Source organism: Mangifera indica, chromosome 9 (assembly GCF_011075055.1).
Source record: "Mangifera indica cultivar Alphonso chromosome 9, CATAS_Mindica_2.1, whole genome shotgun sequence".
NCBI classification, from domain to species: Eukaryota; Viridiplantae; Streptophyta; class Magnoliopsida; order Sapindales; family Anacardiaceae; genus Mangifera; species Mangifera indica.
The window spans coordinates 16,252,159-16,277,180 of record NC_058145.1 but is presented as its reverse complement, the minus strand read 5'-3'; the positions used below and the strand labels follow the sequence as shown (position 1 = coordinate 16,277,180).

At 35.0% G+C, this 25,022-nt stretch overlaps 1 protein-coding gene across 2 annotated transcripts; it reads right to left on the bottom strand.

The window, feature by feature from the left end:
* Positions 1-2,139: 2,139 nt before the first annotated feature.
* LOC123225393 (protease Do-like 7) lies at positions 2,140-25,022 on the bottom strand. 2 transcript variants are annotated; one of them, XM_044649332.1, is made up of 24 exons: positions 24,566-25,022; positions 23,608-23,678; positions 23,143-23,277; positions 22,144-22,202; positions 21,586-21,622; positions 20,810-20,935; positions 19,659-19,748; positions 18,725-18,805; positions 18,595-18,651; positions 18,305-18,370; positions 17,711-17,818; positions 17,545-17,625; positions 15,792-15,841; positions 8,679-8,844; positions 6,839-7,351; positions 5,604-5,786; positions 5,427-5,529; positions 5,133-5,303; positions 4,966-5,045; positions 4,662-4,889; positions 4,022-4,240; positions 3,706-3,863; positions 3,227-3,338; positions 2,140-2,770 (listed from the first exon to the last, which is right to left on the bottom strand). In XM_044649332.1, the coding sequence occupies exons 1-24, from the start codon at positions 24,837-24,839 to the stop codon at positions 2,594-2,596; spliced, it is 3,345 nt and encodes a 1,114-aa protein (XP_044505267.1). In that variant the 5' UTR covers positions 24,840-25,022; the 3' UTR covers positions 2,140-2,593. The 2 variants fall into 2 exon arrangements, with proteins under 2 accessions (XP_044505267.1, XP_044505268.1); XM_044649333.1 differs by having other exon boundaries at positions 18,740-18,805.

The following is a 25,022-nucleotide window of genomic DNA, read 5'->3' as shown; positions in this document are numbered from 1 at the left end:
TTTACATAAAGTTGTACACAAAAATTGCACATAGTTTTATTAATTTAGGGGTTAATGAAAGAAGATTTGTATTAACTTACCAAACAAAACAATTAATAAATTAAGAAGTGGAGAGAATTATGTTGCAGTTGGTGTTGTTAATCTTTCTTAAAAAAAAGATGGTGTTGATGATGTACCTAATAGAGAGGAAGTATTAATTAATGAACTTACATCCCCCATTTTATGCGGAAATTAAGATGAATGTAATTACGATGAGAAATATTATGTTTATCCAATTTTGAGTATGTAATTAAATAGTCAGATTAATTATGTGTAATGATGTGTTTAATATTATTTTATTTTTAATTTAAATTATTTAATTACATAATGATATATCATTTGAATACTCAAAATTAAGTGTACATAATTTTATTGCATTACAAATAAACCACTTTGGCTTAAGAACAGAACATACATTAAGACAAATTAGTCAGTTTCATTGAGCCACCACTGGACCATCAGCTAAGGACCATCCTCTATTTTATAATAAATTTCAGCCACTTAACCTATATACGTGTTTAGGCCACACGAATTAATCTAACTCATAAATTACAACCTCAAATAGTCAAAGTGGCAGCCTTGTGGAGTAATTATAATTGAATTTAATAATTAATTAATTTGATATAGAAAGAGAGAAAATTCATATTTTCCTTAAACCAGAGTTTAATGGCTTATTAATTTTATCCAAAAAATTGAATTATTGATTGCACATGCGTCGCTTGAAAGCCTTTCAATATATAATTAGCCACCACAAATGCCATGCCCAGCTTACCCTCTTCTTCTTCACTGTAAAGCCACCCATGCCATGGCCCATATATTCTTCCAAGCAAATGTAATCTCCATAATTATTTTTTCCTTCTTCTTTTTGACGAATTTTCATCCTACACTCGCCACTGAAGCTTGCACTTACCCTTGTCAGCCGCCACCAATTCCCGCCACAAACTGCCCTCCACCACCTTCGCCACCGCCGCCACCACCACAGATACAGCCACCCGTGATACCACTGCCACCGTGGCTGCCACTCCCCCCACCGCCTCCAGGGGCTGTGATTTGGGCTGCGCCACCACCTCCTAATCCAATAGTGCCTTACTTTCCGTGGTATTACATGTACCCTCCTCCGCCCGAATTTTCCATGGCAATGTCTCTTCGGCGATCGCTCCTTTTGGTTCCATGCATCATTTTCGTAGGTTTATATGTAATGAAGAATCTGTAGCAGACCAAGAAAGACTAGTCAGCCATGGTGATGGTTTAAGTTGGAAGACTTAGAACAATAATGCCGTACAGTTTTTAATTTTATTTTTTATGTGTTCCATGTATTTCCTTAAACATTGGTGACTTCTTTCCAACACTAGAAATTATCTCCAGAATTCCATGTTTCTGACTTTGCTTCTTCAAGATTTGAGAATTAAGTGTTATCTAAATTGGAAATTACAATGAGAGATTGGTTTTGTTTCAATGTAAGAAATCAAATAATATACTAAGTGAACAATAGAACCATGTAGTTTTAAGTACCCAATTCAGAATTCAATTATCAGATAAAATAACACTCAATCACATAATAACATATAATTTAAATATCAAATTGGATACTCAAAACTGGATGCAAATAACATTGCTTTTGAAGGGAAGTATTTGATGGCGGTGCTTATACATGTATAATTTCTGGCTGGCACCTACTTTCTTTATATTGGATTCTCAAGAAGCAAATTATCAATATTTTATGAACTTAAAAGAGAAAAAGGCAACAACGCGAGATATAGATTATCGCACTACGAATTTTTTTCGTTTATTTCCTTGTTTCGTGTTCTTTACACCTCACTGTCACTTGGTGCCAAGCCAAGGCTTGGGTGGTCCAAAAGATTCTATGATGATGCAAAGTTATGAACCAACCGTTGGCCGAATAAACTGTGGCACATGCTGACAAATGCAAAAGCATAATATATAGTTTATAATAATACGCTTCAATGGTAAAATCGAAATTCAGATGCTAACAGTAACATTAATGTAGTTATTTTGCTCTAATATTTATTTGATGTAGGCTTATTAACATATAGTAAAAATACATTTGTTTGGGAAAAAAGATAAAAAAATACAAATATGTTTTTGTGACCACTAAATTTGGAATATTCCATATGATAATAAAAAGCATCCACTCAACGTAATGTAAACATAAACATACATACACCTCCCAACAACTCAGTTCCTACCAATCACCCTTTTTTTTTTTTTTGGTCGTTTTTAAGAAGCATTTTCTACTGTCAGCTAAAACTTCATCGCATACAGAATGCCAAAGGCAAAATCAAACATCTATTATTTATCCTTTGATTTTTTACCTAATCAACATTATGTATAAATTATTTCCTATCATAAGTTTATGATTTTATTGAACAGTGTCGACCTATTTAGCAAACGACCTATTTAGCAAACGCCTTGTAACCTCCTCCGTACAGCCGTGGCTTGCTGCTTCAGTTGAAGCAAGAATTCCAAGTCAGTTGAAGTTCAATTCCAACTTGCTTCCCGTGGAAAGAGGGTGAGATAAAGTCATCTACTACCTTTATACACCACTGCAGTCTAATGCCTTGATGGTCTTTCGGCACCACATTCCTGTATCAGAATTGAATACGAGCTCCCAAGTAGGCCAGTAGTGCAAATCCTGCTTTAACGTTAAGACACGAGGCTTCCCGTTCAGGTGGACTGTCCTCACACGGACAAACTCTCCATGTTCTATTTCCTGAATTGGTATCAGAAAATCAGTATACTTCGTCCATCTCAAAAAGTCTGACAAAAATGTGTAAATCAGTAATTCCAACAGATTCACGCCGAGTTAAAAAACTTATGAAAGAAAGTAGTGTTCAAATATTCATAGAGCTTACACAGGTTATATATGATTATTAACTCAGTTATAGCTTGTATATGCTAGAAGCTTAGCTTTAGCCATTAAACCCAGGGGATTTTACCAAAATCAACGGGATAAAAAGCCTCAACTGATGCTTAGGTAAGAGCCCTGAACTTTAACATGTCTGTAGCTTTGTCTCGGGAAAACTTAAAGCATTTATGTAGTCAAACACAAAAAAGAAGGAAAATTTTCACCTAAAAACAATTGTGTATGTGGGCAAGCGGCAACATAAACAAACAGATAAATAAAGGACTAAATCAAATGAAAATACTGGTAATAAAGTAAAAATACCTTTGTCACTTTGACAAAAGCATCTAGATCAGGAGTTGGCTTTCCGTTAATTTCAACAATCCATTGAAGAGCATATAGACCATATCGATGAACTGGACTGCCATGACACCACCTGATAACATGGAGAGATCATCAATATTATGCCAAACAAGAGAACTTTCATAATAACTGTAAGAATTTTATTTTCAGTTAATTAAGCAAGGAAATGGTCACAGCAGAATAGAAAATACTAATTAAAACACCCAAAAGTTATTTAAAAAAAATTGCGACTCAAGCCTACAAAGAAGAAAAATATGAATTTAGCAATTAATTAAAAATTTTACAACAGTTGCTAGTTAAGCAAATTTATAGCAAGGCTATTAAGTTAATGCCTCTCTATGAAGAGTATCAAAATATGTTGCTGTCAACATCCTAAGCATGACGTTCTTTCCAGGTCAAGGAAAGTATGTAAATTCTACAAGTAAATGCAAAATTCTTACCTTGCTACGTACACACCATGACCTTCATCAGGAAGAAATCCCAGGGCACGGACAGCAGGATGAGGGTCCTGAACAATACAACCACACCAATTTATCACACGAGTTGTGCCATTCCCATCCCTGACATCTGTTCCCACCTTTATCTCAACTTCACATCCCTGAAAATCATTTAGTTCAAAGTGTCACAATGAGGAATTCTAGAGATACTTACACATCCTTCCAAAAAAAAAAATGCCAATTGAACAAAAATATAAAAGACAATGAACTCTAAAAATTTAAAACCTGAAATTTATAAAGAGCAGATCTCATAGCTTACCTGCCGAAAAATGGTCAGTTCAAGCTTCCCATCATTTTCATCATCATATTTGTCCAATGCTTGGCAAGCATTTTCTATGTCATAGAAGCAAGTAATAGGCTGTTTATTGACTGCCAACACCATGTCACCTTGTTCAAGTAAATTCTGAGCTTTTGATCCAGCCAAACAACCTTTAACACGTAAAACCTGTCGTCTCACTGGATCCTTCTTCACAAGAGCCTACAGGAAACATTTACCAACAATGAAAAATAGAAATGAAATATAGCCATAGACAGAATTTTTTATTTCAAAATATGCATGTAAAATATGTTTCATTTTAAGAAGCATGTTAAAAAATATTCAACTGGAATCTATCTCAAAATATAAAATCAAAGTAGTAAAAGTACAGCATGTCTCTTGTTTTGCATATCAAAATAAAATTTTCCCAAAGTATCACTGCCCAATTTGGTATTATCCAAAAACCCAAGGAAACTAATATCAAAACCTATGAACATAATAAGCAGACAAGAAATATAACACACATTACCATTAATGAAAACATTACATCATATAAAAGAATTTCTCAGATATGAACCACTCATATTGTAAATGGAAAAAATAATAAATAAAAATGAAACAAAGCATCAAGCAGAAAGCATACTTGGACCCAATCATCACTAAGACCAAAGCTCCGAGCCTTTGAAAGCAAAGTAGGATAAAGTTCAACCTCTAAAATCCTAACAAGTGGCATTGGCCTTTTAACACCATTTATGAGAAGAGATGGTCCCCTTGCTCCAGATATGATTTTGTCAAGAACTTGGCTGATTGCATACACTGGAATACCCCTTACAAATTGATGATCCTCTGATGAACTGCAACCATATTTCAGCTGAAATTGGAAAGCAAGCATCAAAACAGATTCTCACACAGCAGCAGATAGCAAGCAGGTATTGAACAGTAGAAACCTGAGTTGAAAAGCTTCCCCAGATAGCCTGAACCCTTCCTTGCTCATCAGTCAACACACCCGAAAATGTACTACCAAAGTCTGAGACAGATTTAAGAGAAACCAACTGATCACAGACCATCTTTCATAACAGTAAGATTCATATTTAAACAATTCTCACTCCCTTACCAGTATCAATCTCAATGACTTCCATATTCATTGCTCTGTATCGTGGACAATCAGCTGAGCTGATATTTAAAGCAGCACATGGGTTGGTCACAATGGATTTCCTAGATGTTGCTTGTAGACTTCTACTCAGTCCCACCAGATATACTGAATCCCCACGGCGCAATGCAGGTTCTGTTTAAGAAAGTACAAATGTTTTTATTATATAAATGGCAATACATTGACTAAATACAGAAAATACATAGAACATCATAATGTGAAGAATAAAAGTGTGGAATAAATGAAAAATGCAACTACCAGGAAGTAATTCAGCAGCACGAACCACTGCAGCACCAGCCCCCAGGGCAGAAGGATTATATGCAACAAGAGCAAAATTGTGAACAGGATGGAGAAAGACCACCTGCAACAGAAAGCAGGCAATCTAATCAATACTGTAAAACACAGATTTCAACTAATTATGTTTTAAAAGTTTACCTCTCCCGGTATTTCAATTGGAAAAGCAGCAAATGAAAGCATCACATCCGATGCAGATATTGCAACTGTGTTCTTGTCAACTGCAACCAACCCCATGTTTTGAGAATGGTATACAATGACACCAGTTCCCAAAAAATGTTGAGAATGGACACCATCAATCATACATGACGGTGGAACATGAACCTGCAAGTATAACAATCAACTTATTCTACTCCAGAAGATTATTTGTCATGAAAGCTCTCTCGAAAACAAATTTTATATATAGAGAAGCCACTAAGTCAAAATATTAACTGATCATAAAAACTATAATTTTAGATCAATAATAATATTACAACTGATCATAGAAGAGTGGCCCTTAAAACTTAATGCAGTAGCACATGGATTTTAAAAATCAAATTACAAGAAAAGAAAAAGTGCTATATTGACATTCCTGTTATAACTGGAGGATTCTATTAGATACAACCAATTGATTAATGTTCTCACTTTCACAGCAATAGAAACTAAATAAAAAGAAAAAGGAAAAGAATATCACAGAATACTTAAAGGAACCAAATAATGACCTGTAGACCACCCAATTCCTAAATCATCTCAAACACTTTTCAACAAGAAAAAACAAAATCAACTTATTTTCATGCACCTCTTATGACAGCCTAGAATCCTTTTTGGGTATTCAACTTTTCTAATCTGATTTTAATTTGTCTCCTTTATATTAAGAGGGCCTCATAATGTTATAGCTCCATTTGTTTCATGGAAAAATCTAGCGTGGAACTTTCTTCGTATCATGCTGCAATTAATTTGGTGCCACAGGCAATAAAATTCTAACAGCTTTATGATTGGCCAGATGTAATTACTAATAGCCTAACCATATCATCACCAGCATATACCAAAAAAAAGATGAAAAATTAGAAGAATAATACGGCACTTGCTCAAAAATATTTTATAATTAAACACAATAATTCCATTGGCAAAAAAAGAAAAGAGCCGCACAAAAGAAAATTCTCTGTCAACAGTGTATAACACTCGCCCAGCCCTGTGTCCACTCAATTAATATAGTATAAAATGTAAATCTAGATACAAAAAGCAGCAGTTTTTTGTAATGAAACACATTTATCTCAAGAAAGGAGTAAGGAAAATAATACATGTACCAGAAGATGGCTGACCAAATCCAAAGGCAATCAACAAAATTAGATAGCTAATTTATGACAATTATGATATAAGGACCTCCGAATTATTACCTCGAACATCACAAGTGTGGGCTCTATCACACATTCTGCTAATGAAGCATTCGTTGTCACTGCAGTTGCACCTTGATAGGCTCTTGAACCTGCATTTTCCATGGTACCTGGATCTTCAAACTTTACATCTCCACTTTCACGTACAGAGCCATCAGCAACTACACAATCAGGAGATGTGTACTCTTCTATTCGTCTTTTCTTTCTCCCATTATCAGATTCATCTTGAGAATGTGTTTCTACAAAAGCATCTCCGCTGGCAGTTTCCATACTAGTAACATCATCAGTCAACTCTTGGTGGTTACCTTGATCAATATGTTCCATATGAACAGGCTTGCCACACAACAGAACTGTCGGATTTTTCAAGCTTTCACCTGTACCATTGGTACCCAATGCAGACAAAAACGACTCAGACTGAATAGCAGGCTTTGCTGTCCACAGACCAGAACTATCATCACGAGTGTATATCTGAGGTGGTGCATACCACTCATGGCGATCAATTGTGACAAGGACAGACTGCAGACACAGCAAAAAATCAATTAAAACACAAAACTTAAAAACTGATGACAGTGCATGTGTTCACCCACACCCACATGTACACAATGAATAATTAAGAGAAAACAAATCATGCAGCCAGATAAAGGGATGGAAGCATACAAGGAAAAATTAGCTGACAATTCTTTTATATTTGAAAATACCAGTTAGTAGGCTTATATGAACGATAATCAACAAGTGGCAATGCAAAGCTGAATACCAATAGGAATATACAACAGCAGCAACTACAGTATCTAATACATGGTATAATAAAATGCACCATGATTCTGCTCTAAATGATACAAAACTTCCACTTATAGCCTTTCAAATGTTATAACTTCTCAGACACTTTATGGTTACAATTCTGCTCCAGCAATGACAAATAAAACGAAAAGAAACCCGGCAGTTAGATGATTTTGATTTGTATAATCTGATTACAGATTATTTAGTAGAGAGGATAATCTATTTCTGGCATCACTACAATGTGTTTCACATAGAGAGAAAGACGGTATTTTGTAGGGTGGCCCACTGTTTACTCTTGTCTAGTCATTCTTTTAATATCAATAAAATCTTGTTTCTTATAGGATTTCTTTAAAGAAAACATCCTCAAAACAAACTTTTAGAAGGATTGAAAACGATGTGGCAATAACTCCCCCAGAACCTGTTAAGTCATTATAGAGAAAGCACTCTTTAAATTTTGAATCATCCTACCAGAATTTAACCGCTTTTTTAAGCAAAATAAATTTAGTGCTTAGGCCTGAAATTTGAAGACTATCAATCCAGGAATAATAAACCAGTGACATCCAATAACCTTTACCTTATCTCAGTTAGGTCACTACATATTAAATCCAATTCTCAGGTAGAAAATAGCAATAACTGAGTGAATCAATTAATAATAGAACTATATGCACACAAATACAAAATAGAGTACACAAATGATAAATCTTAATGTGCTTGGGTGATTTTAAATTAAAGATAAAATAACAACCAATCACATGATAATGTATCATTTGTGTATTCAAAAGTGTGTGCACAAAACATTGCTCATCAATTAAACACATTTAAGCCTGAAGTAGAGGTCCTGCAAGGACCAGATCCCATCAATTTACTTCATTGCCCTTCATGACCCTTGATTCAATATCATCATCAATTAGAATAATAAAAAAAATTGTTGACTAAACATAAACACAAGTGAAAAACATTAAATAAAACATATATACTGAACTTTAAATGGTACAACTAGCAGTTCTCTTTTTTGCAATAAATATCCAGTAGGGTAAGAATGAGGCAATAGATATAAATCCTGTACCTTCCTGCGATGGTGGTCCATATAGCTTACATATTCCAATGGCACTCGGGCACCCCTAGACAGGTTGGATAGAACTGAGATTAATTCATCAAGCCATGATATCTCTTGACCTGCAAATTTCTTAATGATGGCATGGCGAGGAACACCTGCTCTAAATAGCATATATCTGCAATAGTAAAATTTATATAAATAAATTGAAATAACAATCTTAAAAAAACTGAGTCAGCAAATCCAAAAGATACATCATTTCAAACAAAATAGTGTTATACAACATACAATCTTCTCACTTGAGTCCCAAAAAAATTATGTAATCAGTGATATTATGTTAGAGAAAGAGTATATGTAAGGAAGAAGGAAAGGACAAGAGCTGCTAATAGAGGGACAAGTGGCCAAAGGGGAAAGCTGACCATTGGCTGCAATTTGTTTAGGTAACAAGCAGCAGACAATAAAGAGGATGCAGTGCCCAGGCCTTCAGAAAACAGGACCAGTGAGAGTTTGTATGCTGAGGTGGCAGCTCTAGAGGAAGCTTGCTGTTATGGAGCCAAGGTTGAAATAGGCAAAGCAGAGCAGAAGGCAAGGGGAGGAAATTGGCTAAAGGAATATTGAGGGAGAGTCCCAGTCTCTCAAAAGCTAGAGGGTTTGTTCTTGGGTTTTGATTATCTCTTTTGTAAGATTTCCTAAGTTAACATTTTGATAGTGTGAAACTTATTCAGTACAACAACATCTGTACTCTGGAAATATATATATATAAAAAATTTAGAGAAGTTTATTCCATTACTGTTGTGTTGGATTACATTTTGGGTTACATTGTTACTATTTCATTACAAAATATTTCCGTAGTTTTCACTTCTATTTCTGCACTAAAACCTTCATCGCCTAGAGCCAAAGGAGGCAGTTGTCCTGCACTGAACTAGGCCCGTATCATAGTGGTATCAAAGCATGACGAGAATAGAAGCGAGGGTGAAAGGAGTTGAAAAGGAAATCAGAGAAATGAGAGAAAAAAATGGGAGAAATGGGTAGGCAAATGGCTGACTTGAACAGGGAGATGAACAACTGAATGGGAAATATGGAGACTAATATTGAATCTCTTCACAGATACCTCCGAGAGTTGCAAGATGTCATTATTGGAAAGAAGAACGAGGATAAAAGAAAAGCCCCAATGGACCAAGAAGCATCCCCCTCATACTCTCCCCCACCACTAAAGGTGAGAGTGGCACCAACTACGAGACAAGGGGAAACATCGGGAGGAGAAGGAAGAAAAGGGGACAACACTGAAGGACGTCGAGACGCCCCCTATCGGCGCTTGGACCATCTGGTCTTTAATAGCGACGACGCTCTCAAATGAATTTTCAGATGTGAGAGGTACTTTGATGTAACAATTTGAATGAAAGGGAACGCCTCACTACGGCTAGAGTGTGCATGAAAGGTATTGTTCATGATTGGTTGAAATGTAGGGAGAAAAGAAGGAGGTTTTGGAGTTGGGTGGAGTTTAAGAACACCATGTTTAAGCATTTCCAAGCCAAGCGTGAACGAACTCCTCTAGATGAGCTATTGGTCCTCCTACAAACAAACTTGGTTCATAAGCATCAGTGTTGATCCAAGCTATTGTCGTTGACGGTGGATGACATGAATGAGGAAACCTTGACCAACTTATTCTTGAATGGCTTGTCGAATGACATCAAAGCACAAACGAAACTCTTTCACCCAGGCGATATAGAGGAAGCAATGCAATGTGTTGTGAAGGTGGAGGCAAAGAATGAGATTATTGATGGGAGATTTGGGATTCGATTCAGCTAACCCAACCCAAAACCGCAATCCAACCCAACTCGATTCTTAGGCCCCTTTACCCTCACTAGCCCAATAACGCAACACCCAACCGAAGCCCAAAGCCAATCCACATCCAGCCCAACCCACACAATCCACCTTCATCCAACTCGAAACACATACCTAACCCATCAAACACCACCCAGCCCAAACAAAAATCAAGAAAACACCCACTTCCAACCTCAAACGTGCTTAAACATTAACCCACCCATAGCTTCAGTGTCGACTAAGACACCCATCAACTCAAACGCATCTTCATCCACTTTCCGGTGAGATGGAAATTCACGACAACTCTCCAATGAGGAATATTGAGCAAAGGTACAACAAAGGTTATGTTTCTACTATGAAGAAAAATTCATACCAGGCCATAGGTGCAAATTTCAACAACTGAGGGTGATGATAGCTGGAGAGGAAGAACAAGAGGAGGAGGTCAAAAGTGAGGAGGAGCCCACACCGATGAAAGAGAGAGAAATAGAGCTACTTTAAATGCAAATTCGATGGTTAAGATTGACAAGCCGAAGACAATGAAAGTAAAAGGATCGATTGGATGGAAAGAGGCGGTGGTCCTCCTAGACAGCGGAGCTACCCATAATTTCATTTCAGGAAAACTGGTTAAAGAGTTAGGCATTCTAGTGAGACCTGCAAAATTTCTCGTAATTTTGGGAGATGTCCCAAGAGTGGGCGGTTTGGGCAAAAGCAAAGATGTTGAGGTGAGTATTCACAGGATTAAAATTAACCAGGATTTCCTTCCTCTCCGTTTGGGAGGCATTGACATCATCATAAGAGTTTATTGGTTTAGTAGATTAGGAGAGGTGAAAATGAATTGAAAAAATCGGACAGTGAAATTCATGTGGGATGGTAAAAGGCTACTAGATAGAAATGGGGTCAGACACAGAAGAAATGATAACAAAGAAGGGATGTTCTGCGCCAAATTGCATAAATTGTTAAAAGAATTTGTTGCTCTATTCTCCAAACCAAAGGGCTTACCTCCCAACCGCTCTAGGGACCATGCAATATGACTTTTGGCAGGGGCTCAACCTCTCAATATATGCCCTTATAGATATCCCTACTACCAAAAAAGTGAAAAATAAAATACAGTTCAAGAAATGCTAATGGCAAGGATCATTAAATCAAGCATAAGTCCCTTTTCGAGTCCAGTAATTCTTGTGAGGAAAAAGGATGGTAGGTGACGTTTTTGCGTCAACTATCAAGCGTTAAATAAAATTACCATCCTTAATAAATTTTCCATCCTAACGATCGACAAACTTTTGGATGAGTTAGTGGAAGTTGAGATTTTCAGTAAATTGGATCTTAAATCGAGGATATTACCACATTCAAGTTAGGGAGAAAGACGTTGAGAAGACTATCTTTCGGACACACAAAAGGCATTATGAGTTCCTCGCCATGCCTTTCAGACTTTCAAATACACCGGCTACCTTTCAAAGTGTAATGAGCAATATTTTTAAACCCCATTTATGAAAGTTTGTTCTAATTTTTTTGACGATATATTAGAATATAGTAAAGGGGTTCGAGAACACCTGTTACATCACAAAGAAGTGTTGTGATTACTGTAGGAAAATGACATGGTGATTAACCAAAAAAAGTGCTTTTTTGGGTGTAAAAAAATTGAATACTTAAGGCATGTGGTTTTAGAAAAAAGGTGAAAGCAGATCTCAAAAAGATTGAAGATATGCAAAAATGGGAAGCGCCTAGAGACCTTTGGGAATTTAGGGGATTCTTAGGTTTGACTGGGTATTACCAGAGATTCGTAAAGGACTACGAGAGGATTGCCAAACCTCTTACAAATATGCTAAAAAAGAACAACTTTAGGTGGAGTGAAAACGCACAAAAAGCCTTCGAAAGGTTAAAGACTGCCATGACATCTATATCAATTCTAGCTATGCTCAACTACTCCAAAAAGTTTATATTAGAAACCAATGCTTTGGGACAAGGATTGGACATTGTACTCATACAAGGAGGGAAGCCAATTGCGTTTCTAAGTAAAGCCCTATCTCTAAGAAATAAAAGGAAATCAGTGTACGAAAGAAAGTTCATGACAATCGTGTTAGCTTTCCAAAAATGGCAACATCACTTGTTGGGAAAACATTTTAAAGTGCATGCGAATCAGAAGTTTATGTTCTTTGATGGAGCAGCAAATAATTGGGGATGAGTAGCAAAAATGATTGGTTAAAATGTTTGGGTTGGACTTCAAGATTATTTATAAGCAAGGGTGTGAAAACAACGTGACAGATGCCTTGTCTAGGAGCCCAAAAATTCATTGAAGAAATCAAGGCCATTTCCATGGGAAAGGTGGTGGATACAAAGAGCATACAGTAGGAGGTGTTGCATGATGAAAAGCCTCAACAGATAGTGCAAGAAATAATTAATCAACAAAGTGAATTTAAAGGATGTTCTCTTAAAAGTGGCAGCCTCCTTTACAAAGGCAGATTAGTATTACCAAGAACTTCTCAACTTATTCCCCAACTCATGAAAAAATTTCATGCTTTATCATATTTTCAGAAAATATAAACAGGTTCAATCAGTGTTATTTTGGGAAGGCACAAAAAAGGATATTAAGCAATACATGACAAATGCGATGTGTGCCAACAAGTTAAATATAAAGCGGTGTCTCCAGCAAGTCTATTGAAACCACTCCCAATTCCAACTAATATTTGGGAAGACCTTTCGATGGACTTCATAATAGGGTTGCCTAGAGTCAAGTGGGTAGATGTTATACTGGATATTGTTGATAGACTCACAAAATATAGCACTTCATTGCAATCTGCCACCCCTACACGGCAAAGACATTGTTGAGATCTTTGTAAAAGAAGTGGTACATCTTCACGAATTCCCTCAATCCATCGTTATTGATCAGGATCGCGTCTTTATAAGTAACTTTTGGTTAGAATTATTTAAGGCAGTAAAGACATCCTTAAAATTCAGCTCGACTTATCACCCACAAACGGATGGGCAAACCGAAGTTGTCAATCAAAGCCCTGAAGACTACCTCCGTTGTTTCTACCTTGGTCAACCTAAAACGTGGATTAAATGGTTGTTGCGGGTCAAGTATTGGTACAACAAACCTTTTCATAGTGCAGTGGCGATGACCCATTCAAAGTCGTTTATGGTAGGGAACCGCCACCATTTTTAAGACTGATAGAGGAGGACTCTAAAGTAGAAGTAAACGACATGATTCAGGAGCAAAACTCGATATTAGAGCAATTGAAGGAGAATCTCAGCAAAGCTCAATCTAGAATGATCAGAATGCAGATATGCACCGAAAAGAAGTGGAATTCAAGGTGGGAGATTATGTCTTCCTTGGACTTCGGCCTTATCAGTTTCGTTCACAAGCTTCCCAACCCAACGAGAAACTAAGTCCACATTTTTATGGTCTGTATGAGGCAACTGAAAGGGTGGGAAAAGTCGTCTATAGGCTGAAATTACCAAACACAGTAATGACACATCTCATATTCCATGTCTCTCAACTCAAGAGACAAGTGGGTGCAAAAACTATATGTCAGTAACTACCCAAAGATTTAAATGAAACAAGGGAATTAGTGCAGTCTAAAAATGTGATTACTCATAGGTATAATCAACAAGGGGACCTAGAATTGCTAATCAAATGGAAAAATTTGTCATCATGTGAGAAATCTTGAAAGCTTTTTGTGAAAATGAAGCAACTCTTTCCTTCACTGCACCTTGAGGACAAGGTGTCTTTTGCTGGGAGGGGTAATATTAGGGATAAAGTATATGTAAGGAAGAAGGAGAGTTGACTCTTGGCAACAATTTGTTGAGAAGACAAGCAGCAGACAATAAAAAGGATGCAATGCTCAAGCCTTCAGAAAACATGACCATTCAGAGTTTATCTGCTGAGGTGGCAACTCTAGTGGAAGCTTACAGTTATGGAGCCAAGGTTGAAACAGGTAAAGGAGAGCAAAAGGCAAGGGGAGGAAATTGGTTAAAAGAATATTAAAGAAGAGTCCCAGCCTCTCAAAAGCTAGAAGGTTTGTTCTTAGGTGTTGATTATCTCTTTTGTAAGATAACCTAAGTTAACATTTTGATTGTGTGAAACTTGTTTAGTATAACAACATTTGGACTTTGGAAATATATATATACATATATGTATATATATATATATAATTTAGAGAAGTTTATTCCATTACTATTGTGTTGGATTACATTTTGGGTTACATTGTTACTGTTTCATTACAAAATATTTCCGCAGCTTTCACTTCTATTTGCGCACTAAAATATTCATCCCCTAGAGCTGAAAAAGGCAGTTGTCTTGCACCTAACCAGGTCCGTATCATATTACTTACGCACCATATAACATTACTCCACTAAACCCATCAAATCACTTTAGAAAAGTGTTTTTCATTCAACAATGAGTGATCCTTGAACATTGTAAGCCATTAAAGTCATAATAGCTAAACATGCTACTCTAAATAAGTGCTAACAATTTTCAAGAACAAAATCTGTAGCATGCCATTCATGCTAACAAGAAATCACCAGTAATAGACTTCAAAAGAATTTTCTCCACCAGTAATCTGTGATCGTGTGTAGTTACTTCACTCTACAATCAAATTTGTCATAACAGATTTTCTTCCCACATTAAACTATTCAGTCAACAGAAAACTGATAGGATTAAAATAATAATGGATATAATTGAATTGAATTCCTAATTAAAGATTATGATAATATTTGAATAAGTAAATATTATGATTGAATTAGTTTTAGGAATCAAGGATTTTAGTAAAGTTTGGCAACAAAATGAGGGATAAATTTGTAAAAAAATTGGGAGAATATATGAGGGAGGCTTCTACCTTGAGAGAAAGGGCAACTTTGACCACCTTGGGAGGACTGGCACCTCTAATTGCCAAAACTATTTCCTTTTTATTACTATTATTCACATATCAATATTTTATAGAGTTCAATTTATTGTTTTTCCTACTTGGTTGTTTTGCATGTTGTGTGGGATTGAATAGTTTATATAGGTTGCTATCAAAAGCAAAATATAATTAAAAACAATTTCTCAAGCTTAAGACCTCAAAGGTTAGCAAAAACGATAGAGTATTAAATCTTTCAGGAAAAAAATTTAGGTTCATGCCTCTGTTACATTTGTAAAACTTTGACTTACCTGATACAGTAATTGTAGGTCTAATCATAATACCCTGGGATTTACCCCTCCAACCAACACAGGCGGAATTCCCCGGTTAACCAAAAAAAATCTCGAGCATAAAATAAAGCTAACAATACATTAACTCTTGTAAGTACAAATAGTAAACTTACCCAGGTTCCGAAACATAGACAAGGCCACAAGGAAAACGGAAATTTCTAGCCTGTAAAAAGTAACCATATGAATAATAATGCATCTTCATAAGCAAGTATAGAAAACAGAAAGTAAACCATATTATAATGTAAACCATGCTAATATGATCCAAATAGAGAAAATCATGTCAAATTCCAACAAGACAATATGATCCACTCAAAGGTGTAAGATTTTGCAAGACAATAGTTCAAATTACTCTAAATGCACAATTTTTATCTTTTTCTTTTTTCATTTATTTAAATACTTATAAATCTTTTTATTTACCCAAGTGCAAAACAAGACAAAGAATCACTAGTAATTATACGCAATTTATATTCCTTATCCTTAAAATCCTGTTTAAATGAAATCAAAAGTGATTATAAAATTATAGGATTTGTTTGTCTTTATTTATTTGTTTCTATTTAAGTATAAAAATAATACCCACACGCATAATTTTCTTTCATGTTCCTTGGAAGAGTGACACACAAGCACTTGGTTAATTCTTTATATATTTTCTCCCAATGAATTGAATGTTTGGAACAACAGGGAAAGAACTTTGTGAATTCTAACAAACGAGGTTTATTAGGTCAATTCTTTTGAGTAATATATTTGTAAATACCCGTCAACTCCTTATTAACACTATTTCAAACTTAATTGGTATATATAAAAATATAACCTTTACTGAAAATCTTTACCTTGCTCAAGGACATACTCTTGGGTTTTGTTTACCAAACTTTTTCTATTTTCTGACCAAAAGCAAATAAGAAGAAAGGAACCAAGAACAAAGAAGTTGCAAACAACTCCAAATCCAACTATAGAATAGAAATTTTGTTGCAATCCATCTCCATCATGCCCTTACTGCATTGAATCCCACATCATTTTTCCTATAATTATACTAAGTCTAACAAATCCTCATTTCCGCCCTCAAGTCATTTTTCAATTTTCTCTACCATTGAATCCCAAAAGCTAAAAGATCTATGATTGTCACCCAGAAAAGGGCTCAAATATTTAATAGGCCAACTTCACTGGCAATACAAATCGCCTAGCCAAAGTATTGATTTCACTCTCCAAGGAATTGATCCCCACAATTGATTAGTCATGCCTCTAAAACTTCTAAAAGGTTTTGAATTTATAATCAAAGACTCAAAGAAAAGAGACCATATCAGCAAATTGTAAATGAGAAACTTCAATCTTTTCCCTAGCCACCATTAAATATCCACAAGCTTAGCCTTCAACACTTTGTTCATTAACCCACTCAACCCATCTACCACTAAAGTAAGAATGAGAATGCAACAGAGCAGCATACGATACACAAGAAAGCATACCCAACTATGTTGGTTATGAGTGGTAGATAATAATTATTAAAGATATTAGATGTGAGATGTTTCAAGGAATTATATGAAGAAAAGGCCCGTCAAAACATTGGCATAAGAAATGTGCAATACATAATGACCAAAGGTGACAGTACATAAAGAAAGCATAACACTAAAAAGGACTCTAGTAGCCTGGCCTGAGTTTAGCAAATATCATTGAGCCCTCCACATAACTATTTAGTAAGCACAAAACATACAGGCAATATATAATGCTATGAATGGAATTCAGATCAAATTGAGATAAAAATTAATGTTTAATTTTGAGTGAACACCATCGGGTTAAAATGTAAACAAATTGAACAAATAAATATGAAAAAGTCTTGACATTCTTATAAAGTAAAAGAAGCAACATTTAACCTACCTGTTGATATGATAAAGGATGTATCACTGCACCACTTACTTCTAAGAAGTAGGCAGGAGTTATTGAGTGCAAATCCTGAACCTGAAATATAAAAGTGAACATATTAGATTCAGCAGTTGTGTTGAATATTGACAATAACAAACTTGCAAGCCATTATGAGTCTCACCACTAAGTTTAAAGTCAGTGATGTGCCACCCCTTTCAATCTGCAATTCAATTGAGTTCTCAACATTGTCATCAAGCAAAGTCTCCAATTTCAGAAATTGAGTAACCACCTGCAAAAGATTGATGATCAAGAAAAGTCATCAAACATTGGATATTGCCATTCCCCAACTTTTTCAAAGTCTCTTCCATCTATCTAGGGTTAGTATCAGGTAAAACACATCATAAATCCCACAACCTAGCATCACCACGAGCACAACATATTACACATGCAAATTACAAACTAAGGCCATATATATCATAAGTTGGTGTTACAGCTCTTCACAATCTAACAACCAAACCAACCTTTGCAACAATGATAACCATACACACATTCAGAAAGAGGACCATATGCACTTTGACAAAGTGCTTAAGAGTCACCCATGCCAAGGGACAGCAAGAAGAACATGAAAAAAGTGCACCCCTAACAAGGAAAATAACAACCAAAGCTACACACACACGTATACATATATCCAAGCGAATGCAATATAATTTAAACACACACAAAAATAGATCAGTGCAAAAATTAACAAGAGTTAGTATTTGAGGGCAAAACTTACTTCCCCATTCACACGAACAAGGACATCGCCTGGCTCCAAAAGTGAATGAGCTGGGCCACCAGGAACCTGAAATATGTACAACATCTTATCACAAACATGATATTAAAGAACTTTTAGGGATAAGTCCTGGGTTTAAGCCTCAGCCACATTTGTAAAACCCTCTAATTAATTACTTATAAAAAAAAAATGACATTAAGAAGAGATTGAGCTAAGTATATAATTGGACTAGAAAGTAACAAACATGACTACCTATTTAAGACAATATATATAAAAATCTTAAGTATACTCACCACAGAGTCAACAACAAGCAATCCAGTTTCTCCTGGAGGTGATGCATGCCGCACCATCTAAACACATGTATGGTAAGCTATTTAGAAATTGTATTTTACATAAAATAATTTAAAAAACAAGAGAATGTACACAATAACCCAATACATGCTCTGTTCCACTTTGGAGACCAAGTCGTCGGGTCTCATCAAATCCTTTATGAAGAAATGTCACCTACACCAATGACAATGGGATACATTAAGCAGAAGCAACATCTTGTTACGAAATATTTATACTCTAAATCAAGAATAAGAAAATAAATACACCAATCAAATTACACATAAAAAATATGCCACAATAAGGCCACTGACATCATTATTAAGGGGAGGTTCCAAAAGCATACCAGAATTTTTTATTTTCTACTTTTTTAAAGAAGGCACTGAATAAAACTTATGTAACAGTAAGAAGGATTTGCAAAGCAACAAAAAGTTATCCATGATAAGCTTTCAGTTAAACAAGCTTAAACTAAGCTACAACAGAGAACCAAGTGACCACAGGATATCAAAAGTTTTTATCCCATTTGATATTTCATTTGGTAACACCGGCCTAAGTAAAAAGGAACAGGAAGTGCAAAAGACCCCAAGAATCAATTGACCAAGATGTCCATCAAATTTAGATGAATAAAGAAAACAATTTATAATATGGAAATAAAAAACACAGCAAGAACACCAATCTTCAGCCATTTATAAATTGATCATATTTCACATTTACTTCATTTCCTTTGGATGAACTTGAGGGCCTATATTGACCTAAAAAAGGGCCAAAACAATTGCATTGCAAAAGAAAATTGATTTCATACAAGAGCCAATGTCATAAGCAGAAAATTGGGTGGGGTAGAATCTTAGTGATCTACTAGAAAATATAAATCTCCCGAATTAAGATCACAACAAGCCCTTTGTGACACTGAAAAACATGTTCAACCTTCTTTCTAACATAGTTAAGTTAAAACACAAGGTCTAAAATACAATGATAATATATCAAACATCAGTATAAGTAAGGTGCTGCAAGGACAACAACATTAACAAACCTGTAGTGTACCACGAGGAATGAATACTGCCTCCCATTTATTTATATAAGAATCTCTCCCCTTCTGGAGGAATCTTAGTGCTCTTACAACCTGAAAATTGTAAAATAAATTGTTTTTGGCGGTGAGAAACTATAGACATAAAAAATAAGGTGCTCAAACAAAATTCAGTGCGCATATTCGATGACAACATACGGCAGAAAGGCCCAAAGAGTAAAGCCAACCTTCAGAACAAACAGAAACTTCGATAGTCACTCCTAGGAGTAAATCTAATGATCAGTGACATGAACTCATCCAATTGTGTAGAACCACATAGTTTAAGTAACATTTTTAGTGTAGATCTTAACTAATTTATTATTTGAAGAAAGCATATTGGTCAGCATGCAAACATTCTACTACAAACCTATAAAAAAATACAAAAGTAATAAAGATATGAAAACAATACCAGTCAGATACTAACAATCCACCATCTGGCATATGAACTATGGAAAGAAGTGCAGTAGCAAGATCTATTGCAACAGTTAAGCATTATAGTTTATAGCATTTGAAAAGAAATTTGGCATAACACCTCTGAAAGAAGAACTTATATACAATATACAAAAACTATTAGGAACATGTTAAAAAGCATGTCCGTTACATAAGAGCAACTCCAACAATCAATATTACACAAACTCTACATACATCATCCACAAGTTCCATAAATGAATGCATTCCTTATAAATGCTCTTCAAAACTCACAATTCAAGTAGACTAGTCTAACCAGAGAACCATAATAAGCACTGATAATAAAATTCTCTCTTACGATATTTTATTTCTGAAAGAATACACTGTAAGAAATTAAATGTTTGACAAAAATTGTTAATAACAATGCATCAGACCAAATATCAGAGTGCTATATAAGATTTTGTTTGAACCTATTTAAAACTTTTTAACCAAACACAAAAAAATATATATATTTGCAGAAAACAATATAAGATCTTCAGTAATCTTGTTTAGCTCACTTCAGTTATGGCATAAACCACTCTTCACACACTGAAGATCAGTAACCTCCATATTTTAATTATTTGCAAAACTGCAAAAGTTATGCCCTTCCTCATATAAAACCAGTATTTTGTCACAAAGGGTAAACATATAAATAAAAAATAAAAACTCACCTGTTCTAACGGTAAAAAAAAGGCGGATGCACTTAACGATTTGCTACCTGCATTCAAGGCCACTGCCCTACCTTGCCAATCAATAACTGGGGAACCACTAGAACCACCCTTAGTCCCAGAAGCAGCCTGCAATCACAGGAGAATGTAAGCTGCAGTAAACAATACATCTATGGGACCAACAGGCCCAAGTACTGCAGCTTTAAGAAAAATTTAAATAAAGAAAAGTTTTTGTCCCAAATTAGTTCAGCAATAAAATGTTATGGCTTTCTTGAATTTTGTAACCTCAAATAAAGAGCAAATAAAAATTTCCATCAGTCAAGATTTTCAGAGGTGTTGCAGTTCTGAGATTCAATATTTATACAGCCATTGGGTTTCTGGTTCTTTCTTCCATCTCTATACTTTAGAAAAATAAGATCTCCACCACCCACTTTAATATTTTGATCCCATTCTAACTAGAAATTTTCCATCAGATCTTAACAAAAACATTAAACATGGCCCAGTAACCATAAGCCAAGAGAATTAACCAGTCTGCTTCAATTCTAGAAAAGAAAATAGTTAATCAAAACAATATTAAGGATTTTTATTTTATAAGAAAAAAAAAAGATGTGAGTCAATGATAATTAAGAGTTACAACAATGGACTAGATGTCCACAACGGCAAAAGCAAAGTAACTCCTAAGGCATATACAAAGCCAAAGAATTCAACAATTGCTCAAGAGTAGGCTAAGTATGTGAATCCCTTGTCAGATTTCATCCAATCTTCACTTAAATACTTACTTGCATGTAGAATGTATTGAAATCATTATAGCCATCCCTGCACCAAAAAGCAGTCACTGATAACTACTATGTATAATAGAAAATCAACATGAGCATCTGAAAAGTCAACAATCACCAGTATATAATATACTGATTGCAAAAGAAAAAGGGAGGAAAGAGGACATTAAAAGAAAATCAAGTGCCATATGAGAATTCACTAGAGATATTAACTGAATAAAGGAACCAAGCTTCCACAATATGAACTAGCACTGATAAGGCATTTGATTGTAAGATGACTTTCTAAAAGGAAGCAAAAGAAATGGCAAATGAGGTCAGTGAGAAAGGATTGAAATCTAAGCATTTAAGCCTTAAAACCAAGGACAACGATATTAGGAATAAACCAAAAAACGATTCAAGCAAAGAGCATCAATGGGCTAAATTCAACAAAGGATGACAACCATTTATCAAACACAATAATCACTGAACTGTAGCAATGTTACAACAAATATTATATACTATTCAATTGAACATTTTTCTTAAAGAAGACAAAAGAGAGCATTACTAAAACCAACTACTTACTTCTTATAGTGAGGAGCATCTCTATCTAAACGAGCAAGAGTTCCAGCCAAAATTGAAACCTGCAAATTCAGAGACATGTAAACAAAAGAGAAATTGGCCAAAGAGTTCATAGAATAAATTAAGTTGGTTTCTATTAAATAATATAATCATACGGTTACTTGGACATGTCACAACATAAATTCAACAACCAGGAAACAAAAGTACACATATTATTGATAGCGAAATTCTTTCCCCTTCTGGGTAGATTGATAAAAAAATCAATAGAAAATAAATAAACCATCATCAGAAGTTGTAATCTTAAGAGAAACTAAATACAACCACAAATGCAAGAATTATCTGATTAATTATAAAAATCATATTAACAATGTAAGAGAGAAACGTGCAAGTTATCTTTTTAGCAGATGGATACAGAGTTTGATATAGTAGAATGTAGAAACTGTGGATGAGATGATTAATTATGATATCATAATTGTCAGGCTCGAATTTGAAACCAAAATATAGCGAAAAAGAAAGTTGTGAGGGAAGTTTTGGTGACTGTGAATAGTAAATCTTATACAGATAAAAATCTGCGCACTAAGAATTTCTTACATGCTGAACTCACTGTCCCTCATCATCACACCTAAATTACAATTTACCTCCCACAAATATTCTGATTACCACATCAGTAAAGGCCCACAACTGCACTAATTAAAACCTTATGACCCCAAGGATTTTTGGCTAATCGGAAAAAAGAAAAAAAGATTATTTTTTAAGAAACAGGCTTCTTTAACCACAAAGAAGGCAGGTGGCTTAACTGTTATTTTTTTCTTCTAATCAGTTTTTTATCTCTTATACAAGGATCTATCAACTTAAGCTTTTAAGCAAAATATTAAATAGCAAAAGAAAACAATGCCCTATACTCCTTCAATAATATAAAGTGTAAATTTGCATTAGTATATATGATACAAAAGTAATAAAGCACCCTAAAATATATAGGAATTGCATGGGTGATGTAAATACCTTCTCGCCACTGTCATTCCCAACAACCCTGATTTCAAGTCCAACACAAGCAATTTCAGGGGCAAGAGGAATCTCCTCATATTGCAGAAACTGTATTGCACTAGGATCATAACGAAAGAAGCCAAAATCATGAACCTAAAAGAATGTGCACAAAATGTTAATGTTGGAAACACAGACAGTATTACAAACTAAAGGATAAAATCATTCAAGTGTATTTATCACAATTATTATGGTGAAGAGAAAGAAAACAAAATAGTGTAAATATTGATAAACTGCTTCACACTGCAGGTATTAAGATTAGGATAAGATTGAAAGAGAATAGGCAATGACATGTTGAATCAAATAATATTACTCACCAAACCATGTAGTGCCTTTCAAATCATTCAATCTAATTACATAACAGCCTATTAACTACACCAAAAGTAATAGAACATCATGAGCAAATTTTATGGAAATTGTACTCACAGGATCTCTGTACATAGGATACACTGGGACTTCTTCCCGGTTTACAAACATGGCCTCAGCAACAACAGGTCCTATAGATCCAAAAAATCACAAATTCGTGTTAAATAGTGACAAAATTTCACAAAAATTAATATGCCAAGTATCTAGTTTAATTGTTACAAAAATAACCATAATAAGTATTATAAGAGGTGATCTCCAAAACTGACAATATATTTTCTTTGTATACAAATAATTGTAGGCACAAGCAGGTAGCTCAGTGCCAAAAAAGGAAAAACAAAACCAATACCTAATTCCTTTGGTTTCTCAGCATAATAGACCGCACACATAAATTGCATGCATATACATATGCAAATAAAAAAAAAATACTCATGTAAATGTAATTTAAAAATAAAGTGGTTTCTTTAAAATGTAAAACCCATAGATAAAGCATAATTGAAAGAATATCATCTGCTATGTTACAAAGCCTCTTATACCTGAACTTCTACTAAATGAACAAAATATTACAAGCGAGAAATCAAATTAATAGACACGCTTCTAATCAAATTCATAGTATAATAATCTATCATCCTGATTCCAAATAAACAATGGCGTTGAATAGAAAAACAATTGAAAGCACAAAAAAGTATAACCAATAAAATAGAGCAACAATGCAAGAGTCCATCCAGCTCCTACATTCTCTGAAAAGCAAAACTTATAGTACTAAACAATTTCTCAAAATTACCAAAGAAAAATCAACACACCGTTTTCTATGAAGAAAGAATAATAAAATAAGATAAACAACAACTCAACTTCAGCATCTTTCCATCAGGAAAAGAAATAAGAATAGAAAAGATTACTAAACAGTAAACACCTAGTGCAGCGGTCATATTCGAGTAAATGCTGACTGGTCAAGGTTATCATTTCTTGCGATGTAACAAAATTGAGACGAAATTATTCAATAAAAAATGCTTTAAAAAACCTGGCTTGACGACGTGACGATTTGTCAATATGATTCCCCTCCGCTTATCGACGACAAAACCGGTGGCGTAGCTGGCACCAGCAGATTCGGTGTCGAAGGCACGACAGGCATTAGTTCGGAGGACAACGACAGCTGGAACAACCTTATTAAGTGCCTTCCGCCAGTCCTCGGCGGTGGCAACGTTCTCTCGGAAGGGAGGGTCTATCTCCATACACAGCTCATCCTTTATAGTCGATTCAATTCCTGTCATAGGACTAACAACAGGATCTCCCATTGGTTCTTCGATTTTTGCTGAAAGTTAGGGTTTGATTTTCGATGAACGATTTGATTCGTGTAAGAGAGTCAGTGAGTAGCAGAGTTGCCTCAACTGAGTAGTCAATTTTAGATTTTTTTTTTTTTTTCCCCTGTTTGGTATTTAACGTGTTGGGAGAGACGAAATTATCAGTCAGATTTGGCT

Excerpts from the sequence above, each read along its gene's own strand:
- LOC123225393 (XM_044649332.1), bottom strand. The coding sequence starts at position 24,839 with ATGGGAGATCCTGTTGTTAGTCCTATGACAGGAATTGAATCGACTATA. Across the intron at positions 19,749-20,809 it reads TTTTTTTACCGTTAGAACAG|GTTGTAAGAGCACTAAGATT; the intron begins GTGAGTTTTTAT and ends TACAATTTTCAG. Across the intron at positions 4,890-4,965 it reads GGGGAAGCTTTTCAACTCAG|CTGAAATATGGTTGCAGTTC; the intron begins GTTTCTACTGTT and ends TTCCAATTTCAG.